The sequence below is a fragment of the Lissotriton helveticus genome, chromosome 2_1, assembly GCF_964261635.1.
Source record: "Lissotriton helveticus chromosome 2_1, aLisHel1.1, whole genome shotgun sequence".
Classification (NCBI taxonomy): domain Eukaryota; kingdom Metazoa; phylum Chordata; class Amphibia; order Caudata; family Salamandridae; genus Lissotriton; species Lissotriton helveticus.
Window position 1 is genome coordinate 96757569 of NC_136059.1, and position 27112 is coordinate 96784680.

At 44.3% G+C, this 27112-nt stretch overlaps 2 protein-coding genes across 3 annotated transcripts in view; one reads left to right on the plus strand and one right to left on the minus strand.

The window, feature by feature from the left end:
- On the plus strand, positions 1–25745 carry LOC144817755 (zinc finger MYM-type protein 1-like). The gene is made up of 5 exons (XM_078674541.1): positions 1–118; positions 210–262; positions 11433–11541; positions 23122–23257; positions 23523–25745. The coding sequence occupies exon 5, from the start codon at positions 23553–23555 to the stop codon at positions 25659–25661; it is 2109 nt and encodes a 702-aa protein (XP_078530667.1). The 5' UTR covers positions 1–118; positions 210–262; positions 11433–11541; positions 23122–23257; positions 23523–23552; the 3' UTR covers positions 25662–25745.
- Positions 1–27112, minus strand: part of LOC144817753 (sialoadhesin-like) — a 358435-nt gene that overhangs the window by 213538 nt on the left and 117785 nt on the right. For both annotated transcript variants that reach the window (XM_078674539.1, XM_078674540.1), the window contains one exon: positions 11741–12037. In XM_078674539.1, the coding sequence (XP_078530665.1) occupies positions 11741–12037 (297 nt within the window). The remainder of the gene's footprint in view (positions 1–11740; positions 12038–27112) is intronic.

Sequence of the window (27112 nt, forward strand, 5' to 3'; positions counted from 1 at the left end):
ATTTCGATCTCCAAACATTGGACTATTTAGACGGACCACATGAAAACGATCGACGACATGGATGCCGATCCTTCGTGAGAAGAGTTTTGTCAGGAACGAAAAATTCGACTACAAACAGGTACAATTGCAGTTAAGATGTGCCGGCACTGTAGCACGCTTACATAATAGTCTTAAACAACTAACGCGACTTTTTGAAATGTATCTTCTAGATCTACTAATCTCTAATCCTACTCGCAAAGGCGTCGCTGCTTCAGCAAGTCAAGTAAGTCTATCTTTTTTTGAAAGTTTAACAAAAGCCGGTAAACTAATGTATTTCTGGTTTCATTGACTTCAGTTACTTGCTAACGGCTTTCTTTTGAGAGCCCGATTTTCCATCTTCGTTTAATACATGGGATGACACCATGCCTATAATGTTCAATACTTTAGGAACCTACAAAATAATAAAATGTGTCCTGTTTTGGCAAATATCAGTATATATCATTCGATTATAATACTGAGATTGATTAATCTGCCTCTTTGGTCACTCGGTAAACACGTTTCCCTCTGACCAGACTCTTTGCATAATTAAGGGTATTACTGAAAGCGCAAGTCATTCGTATATTGCTCGCTGATGCAGTAATTTTCTGAGCAGTACTATACATAGACAACCCTTAAGAATGTATTGATGGAAATCTTTTATGTTAGGATCATTAGCAATGGTTGATAAGCTAAATCAAAACGTTTATTGTTAGCAATCTGTCTGTTGTCTCTAAATGTTATCGTTGACATAAACCTAATATGTACTTCATGGTCGTAGACAATTTACAGCTGTGGTAGTCACTAACTTACAAAAAAACTGACGAACAGGCCTTCACTCTTTGTAAATTAAAAATCAGCTTTGTAAAATAACCTACACTGATATATCAAATTAACACCTTTTTATAATTTTTGTTGTTAATAAAATGTTCAACGAGCTCTGCATTTAACTGTGAGCCCTCAGCACATTGATAACTACTTGTTTCACCAGCCCCGTATGAGCTATAAAATTTAACATTGTTCCTTGATTATAGGTGCCATTGAACTACACCTGTGGTACAAAAGGGGGTGGTGATGGGCGGAGCATCTGAACCATTTAAACACTCACACCCAGTCAACTGATCTGGGTTTAATCCATCACCGTTCTTTAGCACACTCTTCCACCCCAGTTCAGACATGGCCATATGCAAATCAGTCTGACCCTGTGCCTTGTAGTAACTCCAATTCCAATATGAACAGAAACAGAGGACGTAGTTGTTAAGTATAAGTAGAAGTTTTATTCTACAGGTAAGATAATACATGCAGCTCCACAACATTCCTATTACACACATCACATTCTAATTAAAGGAACATGCCATTACTACATGCCTCATGGGAACAGTCCAGCCCGAACTGCCAAGCCATGCCTTCCCTGGACCGGAAACAAGCTTCAGAGGACCGGTTTCTGGCATTTCAGCCGTCTTCAGCCCGGCTTGCTTGAATCCAGTGGCAAAGTGAGCAAGGGACTCACGTCTGAGCATACCCTGCCAACTTATGGCTTCCTTGACGTGAGTCACTTGCTCACTTTGCCACTGGATTCAAGCAAGCCGGGCTGAAGACGGCTGAAATGCCAGAAACCGGTCCTCGGAAGCCTGTTTCCGTCCGGTCCAGGGAAGGCATGGCTTGGCAGTTCGGGCTGGATTGTTCCCAGGAGGCACAGGATCGGACTGATTTGCAAATGGCCATGTCTGAACTTGGGTAGCAGAGTGGGCTAAAGAACGGTGATGGATTAAACCCAGATCTGTTTGACTGGTTCAGGTGCTCCGTCCATCACCACCCCCTTTTGTACCACATTGAACTACACCTGGCATGAAATAAATATTGGATATATTTTGCTGACTTATTCTGTGCAAAATTCATTTACATTTTGGAAAATTTGAGAACCATTTTTCTTTGGCATTATTCTCAGAGTAAGTGTCATTCTGTGTCCCATCACGCGCTTCATCTATCGGGATTAATATATAATCAGTCTCACTATCTCTGCTTCATGGGTTCAAACTGGAATGGCATGGTGAGCAAAAAGACAATGGATTTAGGTTCAGATCTCTGTATTGGGGTGAATGTATGACATTTTTCTGCATTTTGTCAATCCACTGTTTATACCACAATGTTGCAACCCTCTCCCCACATAATCATTAAATATTTCAGACAATCTCGGATTTCCCCATAGAATAGTATATGCGTGTTATTCAGGCAGTGTATAGGCCTTGCATATGTCTTGCCAAATATAGGCAATGTGTCTTAACTACCTTAAATCAAACCCTCTTGTGATAGTTTGGGTCGGCCATCTTATACAATAAAACCCCAGTGTTTGAGCCACAAGCCAGCTGGTATGAAAACCAAATCCTACCCGAACCAGCCCCCTTTAGCAAACTTTGAATCCGACTTACAAAAGCAGCCCAGAAATATACTTTAAAGTCGGGGAGTTAAAACCACCTTGTTCGTATGTTAGCTTAATATACCTAAGAGCTCTCCTTACCCTCCGATAACCCAATATAGAACTGCCTACAGTACCCTCTCGCCGCTTAAAAAAAGACACAGGGACACTTAATGGAATAGTATGAAACAGGTACAGAAACTTCGGAAGGAAGTTCATTTTTACTGCATTACACCTCCCCATAATTCTGAGGGGTAGCCTATGCCAAGTACGCATATTTGCAACCACCTTTTTAAGCAGTGGCTTATAGTTTAGAGCGATAACCTCACTATCATGACAGCTGAGACACACTCCAAGATATGTACCCGTTCTACGTAATTCCTATAGAAATTGGGGCTGTTTCGGGTTGAACATTTAAGTTTGTCTGCGTCTTATTTAAATTTAATTTATAGCCAAAGAAGGAACCGAAGTAGTGAGCCTCCTGTGTAATCTCTGCTATAGCTTCCACTGGTCTCGTAGCGAAAACTGCAATATAGGCAGCGTATGCAGTTACTTTTAAAAACCATACCCTTGATGGACACTGGAGAATATAAGAAATTATTCTGCAAGTTATATATTTAAAACTTGTTATCCACTCGGAACAATATCTGTATACGAGGGTTCTCTCTAGGGAGAAGTTGCTTATGATGCATGTCTTGAATATGAGGTGTTCCATATAGCTGGAGGCCCCGGGGTGTCCGTGCAGGTGATGGTGTCTTTGAGTATAATGGTGACTCTGCCTCTGGGCTTGTGCCGACTGTCTTGCCTAATCTTGTTGCCAGTGAGACTGGCTGTAGCAATGTCAGATGGGGAGGTTGGGTTTAGTCGGGTTGTTGTGAGGAAGAGCAGGTCCTGAGTGTGGTCATGCAGTAGGTTCCACATCTGTGTGGCATGTATAGTCAGCGAATGGGTGTTGAGCAGCATGATGCCAATGTGGCATGTTGCGTGGGTGGTCTGTGTGAGCAGGTGTCTAGTTTGTCTGAGTGAATGGGGTGCTGGGTGATGTTGGTGCAAAAGTTGTGGTTTTGGAAGTGCATAATAACTTTAAAGAGGCAAGAGTGCCCACTGCACATGTTCACTGTAAGTCCGCAGTGAAGCCATGGCCTATTTATCCCTGGGAGGCGGGAGAAGCCAGGGGGTAGTGGGGGGGTGTGTTGTGTCTTAACCCTTTTCTCTTTCCCTTACCCTTATCAGCGCAAGCTTGTCCCCAGCGCGTAATTGGTTAAACCAGCTGGAATGTTGACGGCTGAGGGTTCCTTGGTTTGACAGTTTGAGTGGAGATTATGCTGCGATGTTTGCGCTTGCTGCGGTGTGTTGTCTTTGACAATAAATACTTTCAGAACTTCTACTTGTATTCTGAGTATTATACTTAACAATTTGGCGACGAGGACCAAGGCAACACACCATGAACCCACATGAAGGAACTCCGGTAAGAGAGGAAAGAAGAAAAAAAAATGAAACGGAGTATATATATGTAAGAAAATCTTTAAAGCAGCGTGTGAAATGTTAAAAGAAAAGCAGCAAGATAAAAGATGAAATGATGATATGAACGAATGAAAGAAAAAAACCATTTAAAAGTGAATTGCATCTCTTACAATGAAAAAAGAATTAAATGAGGGCGCACCTTAAAGAAGAAATCGGGCTCAGATGAAAACGCATGAATGCGGTTGTGAGGAAGCTGAAAGCGCAGTGAAGTTGAACTGACTGACTGTGTAATAATGAGCTGTGAGGAAATCCAATCTGTGCAGGAAAACAGACACAGCTGAAACACGTGTGGATGAAATTGACTAGGTGCGGGAAACTAAGAGTAATCCAGCAGCTTCGCCGGCTCCGTCGGAGAACGAGCTGTGAGGGAATCTACACAGCGCAGAGGCGGGAATGTGCGCACGCAAAATGACGCAATTGACGCCGTCTTAAAGGTGTAATGTTAGTAGGAATGCAAATGGAAAACAAACTAACGCGCACTACATGAAAAGAACGCTGTCTACCAGGAAGTGGCCTCAGCCAATTCAAAGTCCTATTAAAGAAACAGGAATAATAGAGAAGGCACACTACTCAAAGTGGGATTTCACTTTGAAACAAACATAAACATGAGTTAAGAGTTTTATTTGAGAAAAATAAAGCAAATATTGAAGGTATTTAAAGAAAAATAAGTTGGAATAAATAAATAAAACATCATGGCAAACAGCAGCAACTACAATTTACAACCACCAGAACCTTTTTTGAAAGGAACAGGTACACCTCCAGTAAAATGGGAAACATGGAGAGAATATTTTTGCAATTATATATCAACATTTGAAAAGGAGGAGGAACCAATGAAACAGGAAGAAAAGAAAAAAATACTGTTACATTGTTTAGATGCAGGAGGTTTGGATGTGTACAAAAATATAAATAAGAAAGTACGTGGAGGAGCTGACAGAAATGTGTATGATGAGGCCCTTGAAGGTTTGGATGGTTACTACAAACCTATGATTTGCGTAGCTGTACACAGATATAAATTCTACAGAAGGAAACAAGGAAAAGATGAAAGTGTCGATGACTATGTTGCCGCACTAAAAAACTTGGCATTAACTTGCAAATTTGAGAACATGCATGACGATTTAATTAGAGATCAAATTGTAATGTGTGCAGCAAACCCTAACATACAGGATGCGCTATGGGCTAAAGGTGAGAAACCTCTACAACAAGTCATTGAAATTGTAAAAAAAAGCAGAATTGACTGGAAGATGCGCTAAGGAGGTCATCGGTGAAACTAAAAACAAAACGGATGACGCAAGTGTTGTGGCAAAAATTTGTGGAAAAAGAAACAAGGTAGCGGACTATAAGTACAAAGAAAGGGAAGAACAAAAGGTCGGAGAGAAAATGGAAAATACAGAACAAATAAAATGTTACCGCTGTGATAGCAACAAACATCTAGCAAGTTACTGGAAATGTCCGGCAAGGAATAACAAATGTACAAAATGTGGCCTAATAGGGCATTTTCAGAAAGCCTGCAAAAGGAAACAATGGGAGAAGATTAAATATGTAGAGGATGAACAAGAATCGTCTGACTCTGATTACAACCTATGTGTATTAAACGTGACGGAAGTAAGTGCAGGAGAGGAAAAAGGAAAGGTTAGCAAGCAAAAGCCCACGTGCATAGTGGAAATAGGGGGTGTGAACATAGAAATAGTGGCGGACTCCGGGTCACCCTGCACCATAATCAACAAGGATGTGTGGAGAGAGAAATTCAAGAGGAAACTTGGAGGGCACATGGAAAAACCAGATATAACCCTGAAAACGTTCACAGGAAAAACAATTGAACTAATGGCTTTTAGGAACTACATTTTGGATTCAAGGAAAGAGTAACAAGAAGTAAGTTATATATAGCTGCAATGGGCCCATCAGTGCTTGGATGGGCAGACCAGGGTAAACTTGGAATCACCCTTGACCCCAACAGAACTGAACCTGTACTTGTATTGCAACAGGACGAGGTCAAAACTCAGGTAAATCACAAACTACCTCTCCAACCGTTAAATGGCTCAAATGTGCCGTGGAAGGGTGTCGAAATCGATATTATAGGACCCATACCATATAATGAGGAACAAGTGAACATTTTGGTCCTAGTGGATCATTTCTCGAAGTGGCCAGTAATAAAGATTAGAAGGAGGATGAATTCAATCGATGTGGTCAATTTCATGGACAGTATATTCACGAGTGAGGGTATACCAATAACTATAGCCAGTAATAGCGCAAGGCAATTCAAATCAGACATCTTTAAAAAATTCATGGAGCGAAACAGAATTACCTACACCTATTTATCGGACAGATGGCAAGAGTGCCGGGGAACAGGTAAAAAGGGTAATAAAAAAAACCATTCAACAAAAAAGGACCATGTTGGAAGAAGGAAGTCAACAAAATGATATGGAAATACAGAATAACACCGGAAGAGAATGCCCAGGCAAGCCCATTCGAAATAATGAGGGGAAGAACTCCTATTTCCAGGAACAATATCGGGCGGTCCAGGATGGCTATGAGAACAGAATGGTCGGCTGAATCAGTCAGTGGAAGAATTCAAATAGCACAAAGTCGGTATAAGGAGGATTGCGACAGTAATCATAAGTTAAAAGAATCAAAAATAAAGGAAGGAGACAAAGTGAGAGGGGAAAAATAATGGACAACAAGGGAAGAGACAAAATAGGTTCACAGATCCCCCTAATAGTAGAAAAAGTATTTAATAACTCTGTACTCCTTAGCGATGGGAAGATTTGGCATGCCTCATCAATTTTTGTTTGCAAACAAAAGGACGTCATTCCTAAGAAAACAAATCTGGATAAACGTGTGGAGAAGGAGGAAAATGTCAGGAAACTGAGCATCTATGGATGGTTGTGTAAAGGAAGTGAGTATTCTGGAGGTGAAGGAGATATCATATCCAGGTCTACAAGTAGCAAGGTTAGCGGAGAAGGAACTGGACTTGAACTCAAAGAAAACATTGGAGAACACAGAGACTTAAACTCTTCTGTCTTTGTGACGACACCTGACACTTATATCTGCACCACTACTTGTGAAATACAAGATGGCAATGGTGCATATTCTACAGCTCAGGACAACCTGGGTGAACATGACCTGGAAAACATCGAATCTATTGGAGAGCGTGAGGACTTCGGCACGGATGCCTCGGTAAGATCCCAGGACACGAGTGAGAGCTATGCCTCTGGAAATGAACAAGTGAGAAATGAGTTTGAAGGTGCGGGAAGCGTCTACATGCATGAAGAGACTGGAGAACCTTCACAAAGCAAAGATGGAACTTCTATAGCACTGGCCAGTGCAACTATGAACAATTCTGAAGCTGTTAAAGCCAGCACTAGCAGTGTTGGCAGAGTTCTGAGTAAACCCAACAAACAGGATGACTATTTTTGCGAGTAGCACCGTGCTGTGAACTACTCTGGTTTTGCAGCACGTTTCTAAATTCCTTCCTCTTTAGGGAAGGAGATGTGTTGTGTCGTAACCCTTTTCTCTTTCCCTTACCCTTATCAGCACGAGCTTGTCCCCAGCGCGTAATTGGTTAAACCAGCTGGAATGTTGACAGCTGAGGGTTCCTTGGTTTGACAGTTGACAGTTTATTGAGTGGAGATTATGCTGCGATGTTTGCGCTTGCTGCGGTGTGTTGTCTCTGACAATAAATACTTTCAGAACTTCTACTTGTATTCTGAGTATTATACTTAACAGGGTGTGCAGACAGATCATGGGAAAGTTAAGTCCTCTTGCTTGGCTTCTTCTTATGGTTTTGGCAGGAAACCATTGAAGTCACTTCCTGTGCGCAGACACACAAATGCACAGGCACCCTCTTCTCCCCCCCCCCCCCCCCCACTACCCCCCCCCTCACTCACCAACCCCCTGCCCCCCCCCCCCCCCTTTCAACTCGCCGGGCTCTTCGGGTCTGTCTCGGCAGCAGGCAGACTCGGAGCTCTGCGTGTCTTTGTCGGTGATCCTCAGCCTCCGTGCACGCTCACGGCGACTGCGTCACCGCACAGTGGCCCCAGTGCCACCCTGCTGGACAGGCGGCCTTCCCTCTACAGGGAGGGGCCCTGCTGCATAGGCTGTGCATGGGGTGTGCTGGAGTGTGTGACAGGCGTGCACGCCCGCTCCTCTGTAAAGAACATCAACACGAGCTGAGTGAGCACGTGATTGAGTACCGAGTCCCCATACGTTACACTTTAATATGTCCAGTATGTTTAAAACTGCGTGCCCACCAATAATTTGGTCATTGGTAAGTTTATCTGTACATGGCTAGTTATTTATGAACGTAAATGCTCAAGTAGGGCTTGGTTACAGAAATTAAGTGTATTTCTACATTTTCTTTATACCATATATACGAGTTAACAGTTTCGTTAATGACAGTGAGCGCTACCAAATATCTTTTTGATGCAGTTTTCTTGGCAGGCGCTTTATTGATTCAGAAGAGTGATTTTACCCATCAGACGCAGTACGCTCTTTTTAATCAGGCCACCGATCCGAATTCGAATTCTGCTCTTTGATTTCCTCATTTCATGTATTAACCCACGGAGCTGTCTTACCAGCGTTTATTGACCTGTGTGTATGTAGCTTAGGTTTTTTTTTTTTTTTTTTCATTTTGGAAAGAAGTCTTGGGCACAATGACTATTTTTTTTTTTTTTTTTTTTTTATGCCCCTCGACTTTTTTTTTTTTTATTTGTTTCATATTGTTACTTTTCAGGCACCATTGTATTTTGTTTCTTTTGTGAAGCTCCAGCTGCTCTCTTAATGCCGCATTGCTTATTATGCTCTTTGACTGGTTTAAATTAGAAGCAATCTCTTAAAGATGTTTGCGAGGGAGGAGGTTTTCGGTTCAGGAGTTACAGGACTGCTGCTGTGAGAACCTCAGACGTTTAAAACCGAAATAAAAGGCCACTGCTGTGCCTGTTGCCCAACCGCCAGCTGTTCCACTTGTCCGAGAACAATGTGCTCCCGCTGCGGCAGCAGGTTTGGTCTACACGTGTGACAGAATCTCCCGCGCGGTCATGTTGTGAGAATCTGGATGAAAGCTGCTAGGCCTGGAAGCGAGCATTCAGGAGGGCCGGGGGCATTCCAACCAAGTCTGCAACTGATCACCCAGGAGGACATTTGCTCTCTTCTCCCACCAGGTCAGGCACAGGTGAATAATACTGCCATTTTGCCTGCTCCTCTGCATTTGATTCCCCATTTTATTAACTACGCTTTAAATCGTGTGTTTCCTCCTTTCTAAATACTTTGCTATAGAATCTCACACCCGACCCCAGGTCTGCCCAGTAGAACGGCGCTCACTTCATCCCTTTGTGAGTGCGCAGGGTTGTGAGTGCGCAGGGTTGTGAGTGCGCAGGGTTGTGAGTGCGCAGGGTTGTGAGTGCGCAGGGTTGTGAGTGCGCAGGGTTGTGAGTGCGCAGGGTTGTGAGTGCGCAGGGTTGTGAGTGCGCAGGGTTGTGAGTGCGCAGGGTTGTGAGTGCGCAGGGTTGTGAGTGCGCAGGGTTGTGAGTGCGCAGGGTTGTGAGTGCGCAGGGTTGTGAGTGCGCAGGGTTGTGAGTGCGCAGGGTTGTGAGTGCGCAGGGTTGTGAGTGCGCAGGGTTGTGAGTGCGCAGGGTTGTGAGTGCGCAGGGTTGTGAGTGCGCAGGGTTGTGAGTGCGCAGGGTTGTGAGTGCGCAGGGTTGTGAGTGCGCAGGGTTGGAGCAGGGGCAGAGCAGTGAGGGCGCAGGGGCAGAGCAGTGAGGGCGCAGGTGCAGAGTGTGTGCGCAGAGCAGTGAGTGCAGGTGCAGAGTGTGTGCGCAGAGCAGTGAGTGCAGGTGCAGAGTGTGTGCGCAGAGCAGTGAGTGCAGAGTGAGTGTGTGCAGGCGCAGAGTGTGTGCGCAGAGCAGTGAGTGCAGAGTGAGTGTGTGCAGGCACAGAGTGTGTGCGCAGAGCAGTGAGTGCAGAGTGAGTGTGTGCAGGCACAGAGTGTGTGCGCAGAGCAGTGAGTGCAGAGTGAGTGTGTGCAGGCACAGAGTGTGTGCGCAGAGCAGTGAGTGCAGAGTGAGTGTGTGCAGGCACAGAGTGTGTGCGCAGAGCAGTGAGTGCAGAGTGAGTGTGTGCAGGCACAGAGTGAGTGTGCAGAGTCAGTGTGTGCAGGCGCAGAGTGAGTGTGCAGAGTCAGTGTGTGCAGGCGCAGAGTGAGTGTGCTGTTGAGTGCAGAGTGGTGTGTATTGGCAATGTAAATGACAATGCCATTTATTTATGATTTAAAGAAATGTCATGAGCAATGCCAATAGCTCTACCTTTAATGATGCCGAGACCATTGCATTGTAAATGCTTGTTTTCAGCTTATTTCAGCATTGACTTTTCCTCGGAGTGTTGTTTCTACATGAGCTATTTGTCCACTGAGCCGGGTCTGGTGGCTCAGTGAACTAATGCGTCTATTACAGGGGTCTGTGTTTGATCTCATGGTCACAGGTTCAAATCCCGGCGGGTCCACTCAGCCTTTCATCCATTTGTGGTCGATAAAATGAGTACCAATGAGTTGGGTAACAATGAACATCTGTTATTCAGCGGCAAGTGACCTCTAGGTGAACATGCGCTTTACAAATACACATTTTATGTTATGTGAATTTTGACAGCCTAAGTGTTTATTGCTGCAAACCCTTCTTTGTAATGGGTTGTTTTAGGTGTTATATACCAGGTTGGATTAAATGCGGTCTATTTATAAAGGCATTTTTGGGTACATAAATAAGTACTCCTGTCCAATTTTTTTCGTCCTTTTACACACTGCAAATTTGGCTGCAAAATCTCTAATATGGGAAGTTTCAAAAATATATTAAAAAAACATTTTGTGGGTCATTAACAATTGGTTGCATGAGCCCCAGATCTTTTTTCAAAATGCTGCTTAAACTCCACCCTACTACAGGAACCTCTCGGCCTCAACTGATTTATGAGCTCACCGTTGAGTACCTGCTTCCTGTCAGTGCTGTTCTCTATGCTCAGTCCAGTTTTATCTAGTCAACCCCAGCAGGCAAAGATCTGTTGGACTTGCAGATGAGAAATCGGAGAGCAAAAAATATATTTTTTAGATGGCACTTGCTAAAAGCCTAGTAGTCCCGCAGGACTATCCTGAGGTCTAGCATTATGCAGACACTATTAGGAAAAAGGCATACCAATTGCATACAATGGTAAAACCTGCCAACATAGACCAAACAGATGTAATGGAGGAATAAGAAACACACCTGGTCAATGTTAGAAAAAAGTAAAAAAAAGTCCAGTGCAATTCATATGAAGGAACTAGTAGATAGTGGTAATTTCAGTTACTCGAAGTTCATCTTTTAACTGTGAGGATTCTCCTGATGAGCGTCTGCGGTATATAGACTCCTACTATATTTCACCCAGTCTCTGACCTTTTCTAAATACCTATAAAACGATGGTGCTCAATTGTTCAGGATTTGTAACTTTCTTTGTCTATTCATAGATCCCTTGGAGTAGAACCTAGACGGAAGAAAACCTAAATGTACGTGACTTAAGAGCTGCTTCCACTGGCTTCCCTCTTGGTACCTCTGTGGCTCCACTCCCTGCTACTGGTAAGAGTTAAAAAGAACTATTGGAACCTTTTTGACTTTCTGTAGTTTCCAATCCTTTCTCTAGCAAATCTGCAGCAAATAGGGCTCCATAGAGTATCTAGAGGTCTAAACCTTATGATGTCACCAAGATGATCTAAGGATGTGTTCTCTCTCCCATTGCCCACTGCCTTTTGGTGTGTTGATGCCCATGAGTACTCACGTTTAACATTGAGCGTCGCATCCATCACTGCCCGACTGTTTCCAACAGATACTTCGCATCGGAGTGTTTTCTGGTTATCCCGCCATGACACAGTGGTGTGCAAACTTTGTCGAGTCAAAACAGCTGATGTATACAGCTGTATTTCCGTAGAAATGAAAGCCCCCTCTGGAACACCATGCGTCCACTGCAGCGATGTACTGTTGTCGGGACAGAAATATGGAGTGATACAGTTTAGAGTTATGGAACTGCCGTCTGTGATGTTTGCTGGGACAATTATCTCTGGGCTTACTGGGTCATCTAGGAAGACAAAAAAGGAAAAAAATCAAGTTACATTGACAATGATATTCATTCCGTTCTTCTGGAAGGTGTATTAGCTGTTCCTTGCAACTCCTTATGCAAATAAGATTATCAGAAAGGAACAATCAAAATGTATGGAATAAAACTCAATGTGCATGATCTTGGACTTCCTGCATGACTCAGTCATGTTCTGTAGGACACAGTCCAAGATTGTATCCAGTAAGTGCCAATAAGAGCCAATATAATCTAACTCATGTCCTAGAAAGTGTCTTTGAATGTCTTACAAGTACAACAGTAATGCTGCTAACCTTTTGTTCGGTTCCTCTATTTCAAAAGCAAATTTGGTTGACATTTTAGTTAAGTAGGTAACTTTCTATCAAACTTGGCCAGATATGGCCTCTTATTGTTCACTACTATCTTTTTTCATGTGTGTTGCTTATTATACATTTTGATAAGTCCATAAAAAGCATAACATTCTCAAAAGGTTTATGTAATCTCTAAATGCAATAAAATCAAAATTCCCCACCGAAATGCAACATCTGCAAATTTTTGCTAACCCCAAGGCTGCACTTCCGCTTCATCAATTTAAGAAAAAAAAACTATCCCAATTATATTCAATTTGTGTAATGTTTGCACAATCCCCATAATACATTTTATAGTTCTCAGAATCGTTTAGCTTATTTCTTACAAAGGTGAAATAAGTTGGTACTTTTTATTTAAAAGTGCAGCTACTTTTAAGAGATTTTCTAAGGATGTTCTTGCTTGTTAAAAGGTTGTAAATTATTTGATATTATTGAATATAGTCTGAGGTGTTGCTGAGTTTTAAAAACTTTGCAATTGTGTTCTCAAAATAACATGGAGCGTTTTAAAAACATGTTGGCTGGCATAAGTTAAGCTACAATTGATGCTTAAACCTCATTAAATATGTAACAAAGCTTATGAATCAGAAAAGGTGAGCTTGAGCAAAGAGGATTCAAAACCATATTCCAAATTACATAACCGGTCGGTCCATGAGGGATATACATTAACTTGCTCTACTCTCCAGTAGACACAGAGCCATCTCCTTCAACAGTTGTTTTAAATATTCATCAACCAGGCCATGGAGGCTTAAGTCATTGCCATCATTGAGAAAAGGGCTGGGTCTCTCTCATAATATCAGGCTAGTTTCTACTGATTTTCTTCCTCTGTGCTAAATTGTTTCCTGTTGCAGTTGTTACTTGTGGAGGATGTGAGGCCTGCACAAGTAATAGGTGCACAAATTCTCCTTACTGGGAACAAAGCACCCTTATTTCCAGAAGAAGGCGTTTTGTCTACACTCCCAAAAGACCCTTGCGCTCACTAACTGCTAACCTTCTGAAGGTCCCTCGCACAAATAACTCCTGGGGTGACAGAAGATTAGTCGTTGCTACTGCTAAACTATGGAACACTCTTCCCATGCACATCAAAACATGTCAATCTTCAGGAAACTCATAAAGACGTGTCTTTTTAATCCATAAGCTTCCGCCACTGGTTCGTCCTCTAAATAGTCCATAGCGCCGAGACACTCAAGGGTATTTGTGTGCTCTACAAATTGCCTAAATAAATAAGCACTCCATGTAGCACTTGATTGTCTCGGGATACCAAAACAGACCAGTCCAAGGTCTACTCAGGGAAGGTGTTGGGGGCTAGTAATCGCCAATTACTGGCATGCAATATTAATACTCAATAAATCATTGTCCAGTCAGTGCGTCTTCTTTGGAAAAAGTACATTTATTGTGGACACGCATTGCTATAGACGATGGATTAATTTACAAATATATACATCAGACCGATTGAATTAAGCAGGCTTATTAGCCTTATCAAAGGGCATTCCAACAGTAATATAAGGCTTTATCAAAGGTCACCACACCAATATTTAATAACTTTTTAGGTCTCGGTAATATCCGGTCGAAGACCGGAAGTCAGAGAATTAAGGTTTCTTAGAGTGGCTGCTTTAGCCCCGCCTCTCTTTTTGTCTCTCCTCCATTGGCTGGCTTCCTAAATAGAGGCCAGCCATTGGAGGAGAGAGCCGTCCCTCCAAAGAAGCTCCGTCTTTTTCGGATTCGGGGGCGTGATTTTTTGCATTCTTTAGCCCTGTGACGTCGTCTGTCACTCAGGGCGCAAAACACACGCCCCGAATGCGAAAATTACCATGCTTTCTCCGAGGCATTTCTGCTTTGCCTCGGAGAAAGAAGGTGGTGGTTTCTAGAGCTGCTCTGCTCGTCCCCCCTTCCCTCCGATTTCCTTTGTCCAGCTTTGCCCTCCCCCCGCAGCTCCTTCCGTCCTGCTCTTCCCCCCCCCCCCCCCCCTCCCTCCGCCCGCAGTCCTTCTTCGTCCCGGTCCCGCTCCCCTCAGCCCGCAGCTCCTTCCGTCCTGCTCTTCCCCCCCCTCCCTCCGCCCGCAGTCCTTCTTCGTCCCGGTCCCCCTCCCCTCCGCCCGCAGCTCCTTCCGTCCTGCTCTTCCCCCCCCCCCCCCCCCTCCCTCCGCCCGCAGTCCTTCTTCGTCCCGGTCCCCTCCCCTCCCCCCTCCGCCCGCAGCTCTCCTGCTACGCTCTAGCACTGTGGGGCAGTTCATTGTGTTACAGTATACGGATGCTGTTGTACTACAAGTTGTGGATATTATTGTGCTAGCGGTTTCATTGTGCTAAAAGATATGGATGCTGTGGTACTACAGGAGATTGGTATTATTATACTAATGGCTTCATTATACTACAGTATACGGATGCTGTGGCCCTACAGGGTATGAACACCACTGTACTAATGGCTTCATTATACTACAGGATGCAGATGCTGTGGTACTACAGGAGATGGGTATGACGGTTCTAGTGTTTTTTTGCGGTCAGGACACGGACTCTGCGGCCCCCCGGGAGAAGGAGATGTCCTCGTGGTCCCCCTGAATAAGTGGTGTCCTGTACCGCCCATGGGCGCTGCAGGGGGCCAGGCTTGCACATGTTGTGAAGTTGAGAAGTGATAAAAGTGCCGCGGGAGGGGCGTGTTTGGAGCCCCCCCAGGGGGTAGAAAAGGCTGAGGCGGGGCCGCCGCTGTGTTCGTCCTCAGTGCAGGTCAACGGGAGAGGTAGCGGCCCTCGGCCTTCGCTGCGCCTCGTCTGTCCCTCATCTTCCTCTCTCGGCGGGGGGGGGGGGGGCTCTTTCCTTCTCTGGCTCCTCTTCTCTCTCCCTCTCTCTCTGGAGGTCTCTTTCCCTCTCTGAAGCCCCCCTCTCTTTCTTTACTCCCTTCCTTACCCTTCGCATCTCTCTTAGTCAGTGTCTCTGTCCTTCTCTCTCTGTCCTTCTCTCTCTCTGTCCTTCCCTGCAGCTAGTCTGTTCCTCTGAACTTCTCTTTCCTTTCACTGCTGTCAAATTTCTTCTCCCGCTCTCTACTCGTCAGGTGCTTGTCACTCTGCGACCTTTCACCCACCCCTCTCTCTCTTTATTCCTTCTCCTTCTTCTAATCTTCCTCATTCTCTATCTATCTCCTTCCTCTCTTTCTTCCTGTGTGTTTCCTCCTCCTCTTTCGTTCTTATCTTCCTCTTTCTCTCGTTTTTCTCCGTTTCTTGGTCTCTGTGTATCGCTAATCCCCTCTCTCTGTTGGGCACCTGGTGTTCCTTCTTCTCTCGCTCTCTCTCTCTTTCCTCCTTTGTGTTTCCTCCTCTTTCGTTCCTATAATCTTTCTCTTTCTCGTTTTCCTCCATTCTTTGGTCTGCTCGAAGAAATGTTTGTTAAAAGGGGACTATAACGGGGCATGCTTTGGGGGCAAAATTGTTTTATGGCTGACAGATTGGGCGTATTTGAAACAACAGTTGTTTTGCTGTGGGAGACGTGAGCTTAGATGCAGACGCGGACTCGAAATGTGCTACTATACTACACCTATACATTTGTTAAGTATGGGCTTTCTTGCAGATTTTAGTTTGGGGTGTGTTTCGTGAGCAGATATGAGTGTTGGATGTGATACTTAATTGCAGGGATGAGCCTGCGGTCTGTTCCTAGAGGCACAGTTGCGACTTTAGGGTGTATTGTGTTGTAGATGTGAGCTTGGGTTTTGTTGCTTGAGATGCGATGTGAGTTTCTGGTGTATTGATTTAGGTGCAGATGTGATCTTCGGGTGTAGTGCTTGAGGTGCAGATGTGCTGCATTATTCAGTGGTGAGATTGGAATGTGCCGCTGTAGATGCATTCCGCGTGCTTTGGTTGTACTGCGTCCTCGGGCAGGTGTCATCTTGGGGTGTTTTTCTTCGATATATTACTATGGCATGTGCCGCTTCAGTGTACTCGTGAGATTGGACAATGCTTTTATGGGGAGATTGTAGGTTGTCCCGCGCTTAATTGGGGAAGATGTGAAATGGGGACATGCTGCTTTAAGTGCAGATGTGTGCTTGAATGTGCTACTGTAAATCAGCCCTGCTCTGTATGTACAGCTTTAGACGCAAATGCGAGCTATGGTTGTGCTGTGATAAGCAGTTTCCTAGGGCAGATGCGAGATTGATATGTTTTGATTTGGGCCGATGTGACCGTTCGGCATTCTTTGGGGCAGGGTTGAGTTTGAATGTTTCTTCAGGTGTTGTATGCGAATAGAATGTGCTGCTCTAGGTCCACATGTTGGCAAAGCATTGCGGCTTTAGTGAGGATGTAAACATGGGATGCGTCATTTAGGCAAAGATGTGCATTTGTGCTTTGCAATTTTATATACAGACTTGAGTTTGGGACGTTTTGCTTTGGATTTGGTGCTTCAGCACGTATCGGGAGTTTTGAGTCCTCTTTGTGGCAGTTGTCAGTTTCTTCTCTTCTATTTTAGGAGTAGATACACGAGTGTGGATTTGAATTTGTGGAAGGTATGAACTTGGGGGGCCTTAATGTAATTCTTTATCTTAAACTTATTTTTGAACTGAACTTGGGGAAAGACTGTGAGCTGAGATTCGTATCACTCGGGGTTTCTTTTGGAATGTGTGCTTCCATCGAGGCACGCGGGTTATTAAAGAGTTAGACAATTTCCGTCGCTTTGTCCGAGTCTCCTAATTTACATTTTTGAAAATTTCTTCTTTCAAAAACACGTTGTTCTCTCTTGATGACCCTTGACCTGCACATTATTACCGATAGCTCTTGCGGTCCGTGTTCTGTACTGTACCCTTGAAATGGGGCACACTTATCGGCAGAGCTGCCAGTTTTTGAATGGGCAGTATTAACATGTACTACGGTAGGCAGCATCAGTATAACTCAGAAGAAGTTCTAGATTTGTGGGGCAATATCAACACTCCTTATCCAAATTGACTTGTTTATTTGGGGGCAATATCCTGAGTACACTGCCTAGTTGTATATTGCAGCGTTATTTATTTATTTATTTTTTTTGCAGAGTTTTATATAGCGCGAACTAGAACCGAATCAGAGCGCTTTACATAGCACCAGTTACGTTACATGAGGACAATTTCTTTTTTTTTTTTTTTTTTTTTTTTTAAGGCACGGGGAGATTAAGTGATTTGCCCAGAATCACAGGGGGTTATTGGCGTCGTTACCGAGACTCGAACAGAGTTCCCCAGGTCCGAGGTCGAGCGCCTTAGCCGTTAGGCCAACCCCTCTCCTTATGGAGCGCCAACTTCGCTCGAGGGCATTGGGGTGCTGTATAAGAGAACCACACCATGTTTACACATTCTCATGGGCAGGGAGGTTACGTTTTCGTAGCAAGTAGGGCAGGATGCGAACGTGAAAATGTCTCCTCCCATATCGAGATGGCCTGTGCGGTAGGTCCTAGTGACATGTGGGTGTGGCTAAAGGGCCAGAGCAGCAGCATTTGGAGCTTTGGAAACCAGGTTCAAGTCTCGTTGTCTCAACATCTTGTGATTCTGGGCAAATCACTTATCTCCTCCTGCATCCCAAAATAGAATGTGTCCATGTTTAACGAACCCGGTGCTCATGGAAAGCTGTCCAATACCTTCGGGTCGAGTTCGCGTTCTATAAAAAATGCGCCAAAGCTTGGGTACTATTATGTCCCATTGGGCAGGCTGCATGCGCGTATCTGCCATAAATCCGGGTGAGCCCCCTCCCCTTCGCGGGGACGCAGATACTATTGCCCAGTAAGTGCCCCGCTATCAGGGTAAGTGGCTGCCCCCTGGGGCGGGTGGGGGCTCTTTCAGTCCCTTTTGTCCCCGCACAGCCAGAGGGTGCGGCGCGAAGAGCTGATAATGGGGCAGGGGAAGCGGCTTCAGCGGCCAGAAGAGGCCCATCGGCTGACAACGACTCTGACCGCGGGGGGCCTGGGGTCCATGGGGGCAGGGCAGGCCGTGGGGGCAACCGGTGAGGGCTTCGAATACATCTAGTGTGCGCAGAAGATGGCCGCATGCGGGAAGCTGTGTATATGCCAATAGAAATAACAATGCCATTTATTTAGGGATACAAAAAAAAAATAATGAGCAATACCAATAGCTCTACCAATAATATTGCCGAGACCATTGCATTGTAAATGCTTGTTGACTTTGTCAAGGGATCATTACAACAATAATATAAGCAAAACCTATTAGCTTTGTGAAGTCACCAAATTAAAAGAGCAGTAACCACTTGTTAAAAAACCCCATGTTATTGAAATCCATAACCATATTTAAATGAAATCATTATTATTATTATTTATTATTATTATTAAGGTATTGTGATTTTTATCAAGTCCTATCAATAATATAGTATCAAAGCATATAACATGGGTCCAAGTCTTAGTGATACACTTGTAAGCCCAGAAAATACAGCCATAAAATCATCCTCTAGAGGACACTGCACTCAGTTGGGAGAACAAAACTCCGACTTGGAAAGGCTTTAAAATGTATTGTTAAAAAGCCTGGAGGTCATAGATTATATGACCCCGGAAACATAGGGTCTCTTTGCTAAAGTTAACCAAAGGTGTGCGGCTGCTTTGCAGCTCTCAAGCACTTCCGTAAGCATGCTGGTGGTGCCCCTGCTTTTCTCAGGAAATCACAAAAGGCAGGAAAATATGCAGATCAGCCTCTCTCTAGACCTAATGGGACAATCTCTGCCTGCAAGCTGTGGCTATTATATTGGGCGTGGTGCGTCCATTGCGGCGTAGCCTCACTAAGTCACATGGACCCACTGTCCAGCACTCTACATAAATAATTGGCAATGCTTCTCACGTCTCGCTGAATATTATACGCTCAGCGGCTGCTAGTAGTACCGGGACATGCCCGACTCAATCCTGAGTGTGCCAGGGGGTGGGGCTTGGCTGTGGCAGCTTGACAGTCCAGACTCAGCAGCAGTAGTGCGCATGTGCATTTTTGAGCTATGACCAGCCTGAACATCCGCGCACAGTACCTTCCCCTTACGAGGGACCCAAGGGTGCTGCTTCATACAGCAGCCAGGACTGCACCACCCTGGTCGGATGTGGGCGGGGAGTAACTGTGCCCCCCCCTATGCCAATCCTGGCACTGCATGCAGTGCCAGGATTGGTTGGTCCACCCGGCAGACAATCCATTATTGGGTGCCCCGTGTGGGCCAATCACTGTGTGACTTCATTGGGCCAATCACTGTGTGACTTCATTGGAAGCCATGCAGTAGTAATTGGCCATTTCGGGACGCTGGCTGTCTGTGATGTCCAGGCACGCGCAGCAGGCCGACTCCCTCACGTCACCGCACACATTAGACCTCGTGTAGTACTGCTGTCAGTGTCTGCCGCACATAACTGTCTGTCTGCTCTGCAGTGCTAACTGGACAGTAGTCTCCTGGTGGCTCACCTGCCTGCTGCTCGTGTCGTCATCTTGTGGTGTGTCTGATTCGCACACACGTGACGTAGATACTAGATCCTGAAGTAAAAGTTGGAAATTCGCAATTATGACAAACATTGCTAGTCGGAACGACGCGCTCCAATAACTTGGAGCATGCGCCACGCATAACACTGCATAAATTAAAATATAAAAATTGTAAAGGAGTAATTTACTCCTTTTACAATGTTTATATTTTAAAGCGCGCCGTTAAATGAGCACAGTCTAACCCCTGCTTAGAAGGCCTTCTACTCCCCTAGAGGTGAGGAGGCATCCCAGAGTTCCCAGAGAAGTATCAGTGTCACAATTACAGTTGCATTGAGTTCGGAGTTGACACTCCCATACTTGAAGTATGCAACAGCAAGTGTGACACTCTCTGAACACCGCAACAAGGCCTGACAGACCGCATCTTCAACCAGTGCGGACTGTAAGGCTTAATGGATGCTGCCTGCTGGGTGGGGCTCGCCGCCGAGTAAAACCAATACCTTTTCAGTGCATCGCGCAGCAATACTTTGACTTTTAACTTGGCTACTCTGGTTCCAGGGATATTTCCAGAGGCGTATAACCAGTAAAAAATAAATTTAAAAATGCAGATCAATCTTCAATTTCTATTTGAACAGCTTTTGTTTTTTAATCTTCAGCAACAAGTGGTTTTAGAAGTATGCATACGCCTAGTGAAACATGTAATTGATACAGAGGTCAGCTATTAAATCGCAAGAAAAGGAAACTGAAAATAAAAGATAGTAGGTTATTGGTAGTGTTGTAGTACATAAGTTAGAGGTAACGGCAGCTATGGTGCTTTCTACCATTGTAGCCTAACCCTGAAAATGACACTGGCGCATGAGGCAGTTTCAATGACTTCTAATTAACATAAATAGACAAGTGCGATTGTTCTGATATTTTTGGAGTTTTGGGGCTTTTCCATCCTGAGCGTAACACTGAAAGGCCTAGTTATAGTTTACGACTTTGCATGTAATTCGACACTTGGTGCTCTACGTAACCCCTATGTAATTTCATTCAGTCCGACCTTTGCACTGTAAATATACATGTATTATGGCTTTTCACAGAGGCAGAAGAGTCGGATATATTCCAGTACGGAGCTTGAACTCAACAGATCACTGTCTCAATAAATCAGTGTTCGGGTGTGTAGTCTGCATTTTGTAGTTATAGGTCGATTCGCTCATCTGTGTTGAGGGTAATTAATTTCTGGCTCTTCAACAGCTACTTTGGCAGGTCAGTACCAAGTTCCATCACTTGCTTGATAAAGAAGCAGCAGGAGTCTTAGTCTAGGGGCGGCCAGGCCAGATTTCTAGCACTATTATACGCTTTTTGTAAACCGCACTGTTGTCATTAAAACCAGGCTTCCAAGAAGGGTCAGCCGGCCTCTCAGACATCCACCATTCATCAATAAATCACGTGTATTTCCCCCCCCACCCCTCTCCGCACCTATACGCTCACACCGTCTGAACCTGATTTCTCGTCTCATTTATGCTCAACCCCTCGTGGCCTTTTCCAAAGCAAGACAGACACGTCAAATAAGGGTTATGCTCTGGAGGCCTCGGAGCATGAGGCCCTCCATTACCTAGGCAGAGCCGCCGTACCGACCACGTCCACTGATATAGCCGTGGCACTGGGACACAGAGGCTTAAAGGCCCCGCTGCTCCCGGATAATTTATGTATATTCCATCCACTGTTAAACAAGGACGTAGGGGTCCATTTCCTTATTTAAACTACGGCACGTGACACACCGGCTAGGCCGCGGCCAAGGGTGCCATGGGCCAAAATGCGAGCCCCGTATTCACGTGCTGAGTGGAAATAAAAACACACCCATAGCTGTGGGACTGACCGGCCCACAGAGCCCCAGGCCCGACTACACCTGCTGCACCATTGGCACAGGTCAGGGGACGCGAGGGAGAGAGATGGGAGCGCACGAGGCAGCGAGGGAGTATGGTCGGGAGAGTATGGCGGGAGAGAGCAGGCAGGGAGGTGAAGGGATGAAGGTTCGGGAGGGTGAATCAGTCAGCGATAGTACTTCTTGTAGTGATTGAATTGGGCAACATGATAGGGAGGGACTACTAGGGAGTGACTGTACATTTTCTCTAAGATTTATTTTACATTTTCTTTTAATTAGGGCCTGGCCTGCACATTACAGACTGTAGGAGATGTTAGGACTACATCCTGCTTATATACAGTTTAACTATACCAAGATTCCTCAATCCCCATATGATCCAATTTTTGAATCCATGTATGAAGAAACAACTGTTGGCAGCAACAGTAGACGGTGCTGATTGCGCCATTAAGCCACATTCTGTAATTGACACTTTTTCAGGGTACAAATCTTATTAGGGGAGCACAAAAGGAAAGTGAACGCATCGAACATGAATGCACATTTTGTTTTAAAAACGAATACAAAATGCTTACACTGTAATTTCTGTTAATAAAGAGGTGCAATTTGACTTTTTTCACATTCCGCTTAATTTCCACAACGGAAAATTTTGCAACTTTGATTACGACCTGGTACAAAGTCGGGGCGTTCTATCTGGCTACTCCCTTGTGTTCTATTTTAGGCAACACCAGGGTAATGAGCAGATGAGCAGCATAAAAACTTAAAACCCAGATGACATAAGCCAATTAACTGAAGAGCTTGGCATAATCATATAGCGTTTCAAATACATGCAGCTCTGTTCCATGCCTTCACTGCCCTGTCACCAGTACTCGCAAAATATGTTGTGCAAGTTACAACCTGCTGTGTAAGCACAGGTAAGTTCCGAAGCACTTCCTCAACTTAAGTTATTGGCCAGAAACAACCTGGGGTAACTCAAGGCATTAAGTAATGTCCACTCAGCTTGTCATATTTGCACACTCAAGCGTTCCATTAACATATGATGGCCCTTTATTCTGCCCTTTTTCTCAAAGCGCTTTAGCAAGAGGCCTCTTAACGAGAGACAATAAAAATGTTATGATAACGCTGATGGTTAATGTTCTTCTTAGAGAGATCAGAGTTTTGTCTAGTGGAAGTTTTGACTCGTGGAAAGGTAGCGCAGAAGGTTAATGTGTCTGCTGCAAATAACATGTACCTGATGCAGATCACAAAATGCACATGATATAAATAGGTCAGTGAGTCACTGCTTTTGTCAGAGATCCCTTTGTTACTTGCAGTTTGTAAGTTAATAGCTCACTGTTGTGTGTTAGGATATTAAGTGCCATCTAAGAGCTGTATGCAAACTGCACGAAAAAAATTGGAGCGTTCTGTTTTTTTTCCCCACAGTCTTTGTTTGATTACCCTAGTGTTTCAATAATAAATTATCTTATTTTCAGCACCTGGTAAAGCCTGACAACCTGAAACATTACCAAATTTTGGGGCAATTTTTCGGCAAAGAACAAGAGGCCCCAACCTCCTCCTCCTCTGCTGCTGTTTACCCTGGCTACGTCCCAGCAAACACCAGTGTTAAAGGTAAGGAAACTGATGCTATATTTTTTACATCGGAGTTAGGGCTATGTATGTGGTCACTCTCAAGGCCCTCAAGCAGTGTTGGTTTCATTGCCTCCAGCAACCACACGGAGAGGCAGCATGCAGTAAGGCTGTATTTTTAGCAGTCTTTTTGTGCAAAGGGGACCTGTTGGAGATTGATTGCGATACTGCACAAGATATATGTATTTGTACTGAAATTTGATATTATTGCACATCACCTTATACATTGTTCTTTGATTATTGACAGGTTTATATTGGTACGGCCAGCGTCGGCATCATGAATACAGTACAAGAGCTGATTACAAGGTCATTCCAGGCACGGCCACTTGAAGAAAAACTACATTTAAAGCAATTGGGACCTCATCAGCCTGACCTAAACCTACAGACAACTTCCCAGGACAGAGGAAAAATGTCCAAATGTACATTCTCAAAAGCCTGGTACACAAAAGCTGATTGGCTTACAGGGTGCCCTTTAAGAAATTCTCTGTTCTGCTTCCCCTGCTTGTTGTTTGGTGGTGAGTTTTCGTGGACAAATCAAGGTATAACCGACTTAAAGCATTTGTCGGAAGAAATAGAGAAGCATGCATACACAAGAAAGCATATGGAAAACCTGACGAGACTGGGAATGTTGGGGGAAGACGCACCAATTGAGCACCAGATAAACGATGCATACCACCAAACAATACAGAAACACAATGAAGCAGTTGATAGGAACAGACGGATTCTATACAAAATAATTGATTGCATTCGTTTCTGTGGTGCTTTCGAACTGGCATTGCAAGGCTATGATGAATCAGAAAGTTCCTCAGAACCTGGGATCTTCAGAGGCCTAGTGGATTTAATAGCGAGCATAGACAAGGAATTGGAAACCCATTTAGCAAGTGCTACAGTCTTTAATGGCACCTCTAAAACGATACAAAATCAACTACTTGACTGTATGTTTGAAATTATGAGAAGCCATATTGTGCAAGAGTTGCAAAACACGGACTTTGTGGCTATTCAGGTTGGTGAGACCACTGATGTGGCCACTAAAACACAGTCCGTATTAGTATTTCGGTACCTTGACAATGACGGGGAAGTTGTGGAGAGGTTCTATGGTTTCACACATTTAAGAGACTCTAGTGCAGAAACCATTACTGCATCTATACTGTGTGAACTGAACTTAATTTTTCCAGAGCTGCCTCAAAAACAAAAACTTATCGCACAAAGCTATGATGGTGCGTCCGTAATGAGTGGAGGCCTTGGAGTACAGAAAAGAATTCAAGATGTGTACCCTAATGCTCATTATGTGCACTGTTACACCCACCAACTTAATCTTATTATGCAACAGGCAGTATCAAAGATCAGAGAAACACGAATTTTCTTTCAGGATGTAAGAAGCATGGCCGCATTCTTCACACGTTCACCCCAAAGAACGGAAGCATTTGATGAGATTGTGAACAAAAGCGTTCCAAGGGGATCCTCAACTCGTTGGAACTTTAACATCCGTACAGTTAACCTAATCTATGAACATAGGGAGGACCTTGAGGAATGTTTTGCCGACATAGAAGCCAATGATGAGTTTGATTACCAAAGTAAGACTGAAGCCCGTGTCTTTGCTAGAACACTACAAGATAGAGAGTTTCAGTTCTTACTGTTTTTATTTCATGATATAATGGTTGCTGTCGACCTGTTATACAATCAGTTACAAGCACGAGAGATGGATACTGTCAAAGTGAAAGAATGTACCACTATGTTTGTACAAAGCATAAGCAAAGTGAGAGATGGGGCTGACAATTTAGACTGCAAACTGCCAGAGCATTCTACTTTTTCAAACGGCGGGAAAAACAACACCATTATGGTCCGAATTGCAAAGGAGATATGTGACATTGTAATTGTGCATGCACAAGAACGTTTTTCTTTCACTAAACATTTGGCGAGTGCCACATTATTGCAAAGTGAAGAGTTTGCAAAATATGATAAATCCTTCCCGGAGCGTGCTCTGAATGAGGCTGTGGAAGCTTATCCTATGCTCATAAAAGAGCAGCTGAGAACGGAGTTGACTGTACTGTACGCAATGCCTGTGTACCGGAAGGCCACAAGTGCTTTGACTTTGCTGGCTTTAATACATAAACTTCATATGGAAAAGTCACTTACAGAGACAGTGACTTTACTAAAAATTGTCATTACCACTTCTATGACATCCGAGTCTGAACAATGTTTTTCAGCCTTAAAGAGGATTAAGACATTCCTGAGTAACACCATGCTCGAGGAAAGACTCAATACTTTGGCAATGCTATCTGTAGAGAGCAAGCTAGTTCAAAAAATCCCGGACTTTAACATTAAAGTTATTGACAAGTTTGCTGCTCTTAAAGAGAGACATACTGATTTCATGTACAAAAAGTAAAAAATGTTGAATGCTCCTACTTTGTGACCAGTTTAGTTGTTTGTTAAATAAAAAACATCTGTGAGCGAGGTACTCAGAAATGCATTGTATCTCGAAGTCTGTTATGAAGCTCTGTGGTTGTACTGAATAAGCAGCTACCTATGTTATGACCTCTCTTTATTAATGTAATAACTGCACTTTCACAATTGCTTTATTAACCTTGCTGCTTACTCAAATTTGCTTGAAAATACACAATTTTTCTTAATTTTTTTTCAACATTTTCTCGGGGAAATCCCCAAGCCCCGAATCCTCCCTTATGGTGGTTTGGCCTCCCTCGCAAAGGTGCAGTATGCAAGTCAATTTACGCCCACTTTCAAATGTTACCAGCCGCCCCTGTATTTTATTAGTGGCTTTGGCCACATTCTTTCTATGCATGCGGCCTTGCGCTGCTCAGCCTTTTTTCTTCTTTCTTTTTCTTTCAGAGGTGCATGGTCCCACCCCAAGGCATATCCCATGTTGGGGGCAGTGTGGGTAGCTGAAAGCAAAGCAAATTGTCTCAAGCTCCCGCCGGCAGTATTTGGCTGGGCCTCCCCTGCTCCTGTGTTTGGGGTCCAGGAGTCTGGTTTTTGTTTTTGGGGCTCGGACATGGAAGTTGTGCTGACTAGGGGATGAGTCCCAAGGACTCGTGATTCCCCCCCTCGGAAAAATTCATTAATTTTACCTTGCACTGACCCCTTGACACTGGTCCACATCGGGTAAATTTAGGAAGCACCGATGGAGTCATATGCTCCTTTTTTTCACTCCAGGGGTCAAAAGTCACAATCTTTAACAGAGCATAACTCTTAGCACTTTTCTGACCTCGACTGTGCAGTTTATCACTGCTGACCAGTGTGTAAGTGCTTGTGCTCTCTTATAAACATGGTAATATTGGTTAATGCCCCACTGGCATATTTAATTTACTTAAGTCCTTACTAAAGTGATAATACAGGTACCCAGGCCCTATAAATTAAATACTACTAGTGGGCCTGGAGCAGTGACTGTCCCACCCACTTCAGTGGCCCTCTAACGATACCTTAGGCCTGCCATTATGGAGCCTGTGTGTGCATTTTGGCCTGCCAATATAGCCCATATGAGAGGCCCAAACGTTCCTTTTTAGGTCGAGGCTACCGTCTCACAGCAAAGCAGTGGGGGGCGGAGCCAAAAATTTAATGACTTCAACAGTGTGGGGCTTTATCACATCTTTCTCTTCCATTGGCTAGCTTCGTAAATGGAGGCTAGCCATTGGAAGAGATGTGTCAACTACTATTTTCCCCGCCTTGATGCGATCTGTGGGTGTTTCGGTCTCTTTTTTTTAAGTCCCGCCCCCACACCCTCTCGCCGAGGTCCCATATTCTTTTCCCTGGCTTGATGCGATCCGTGGGCGTTGCGTCTGTGTCTGTGCCTGTCTCTCGCCTTCAGCTCTTTCTGGAGCT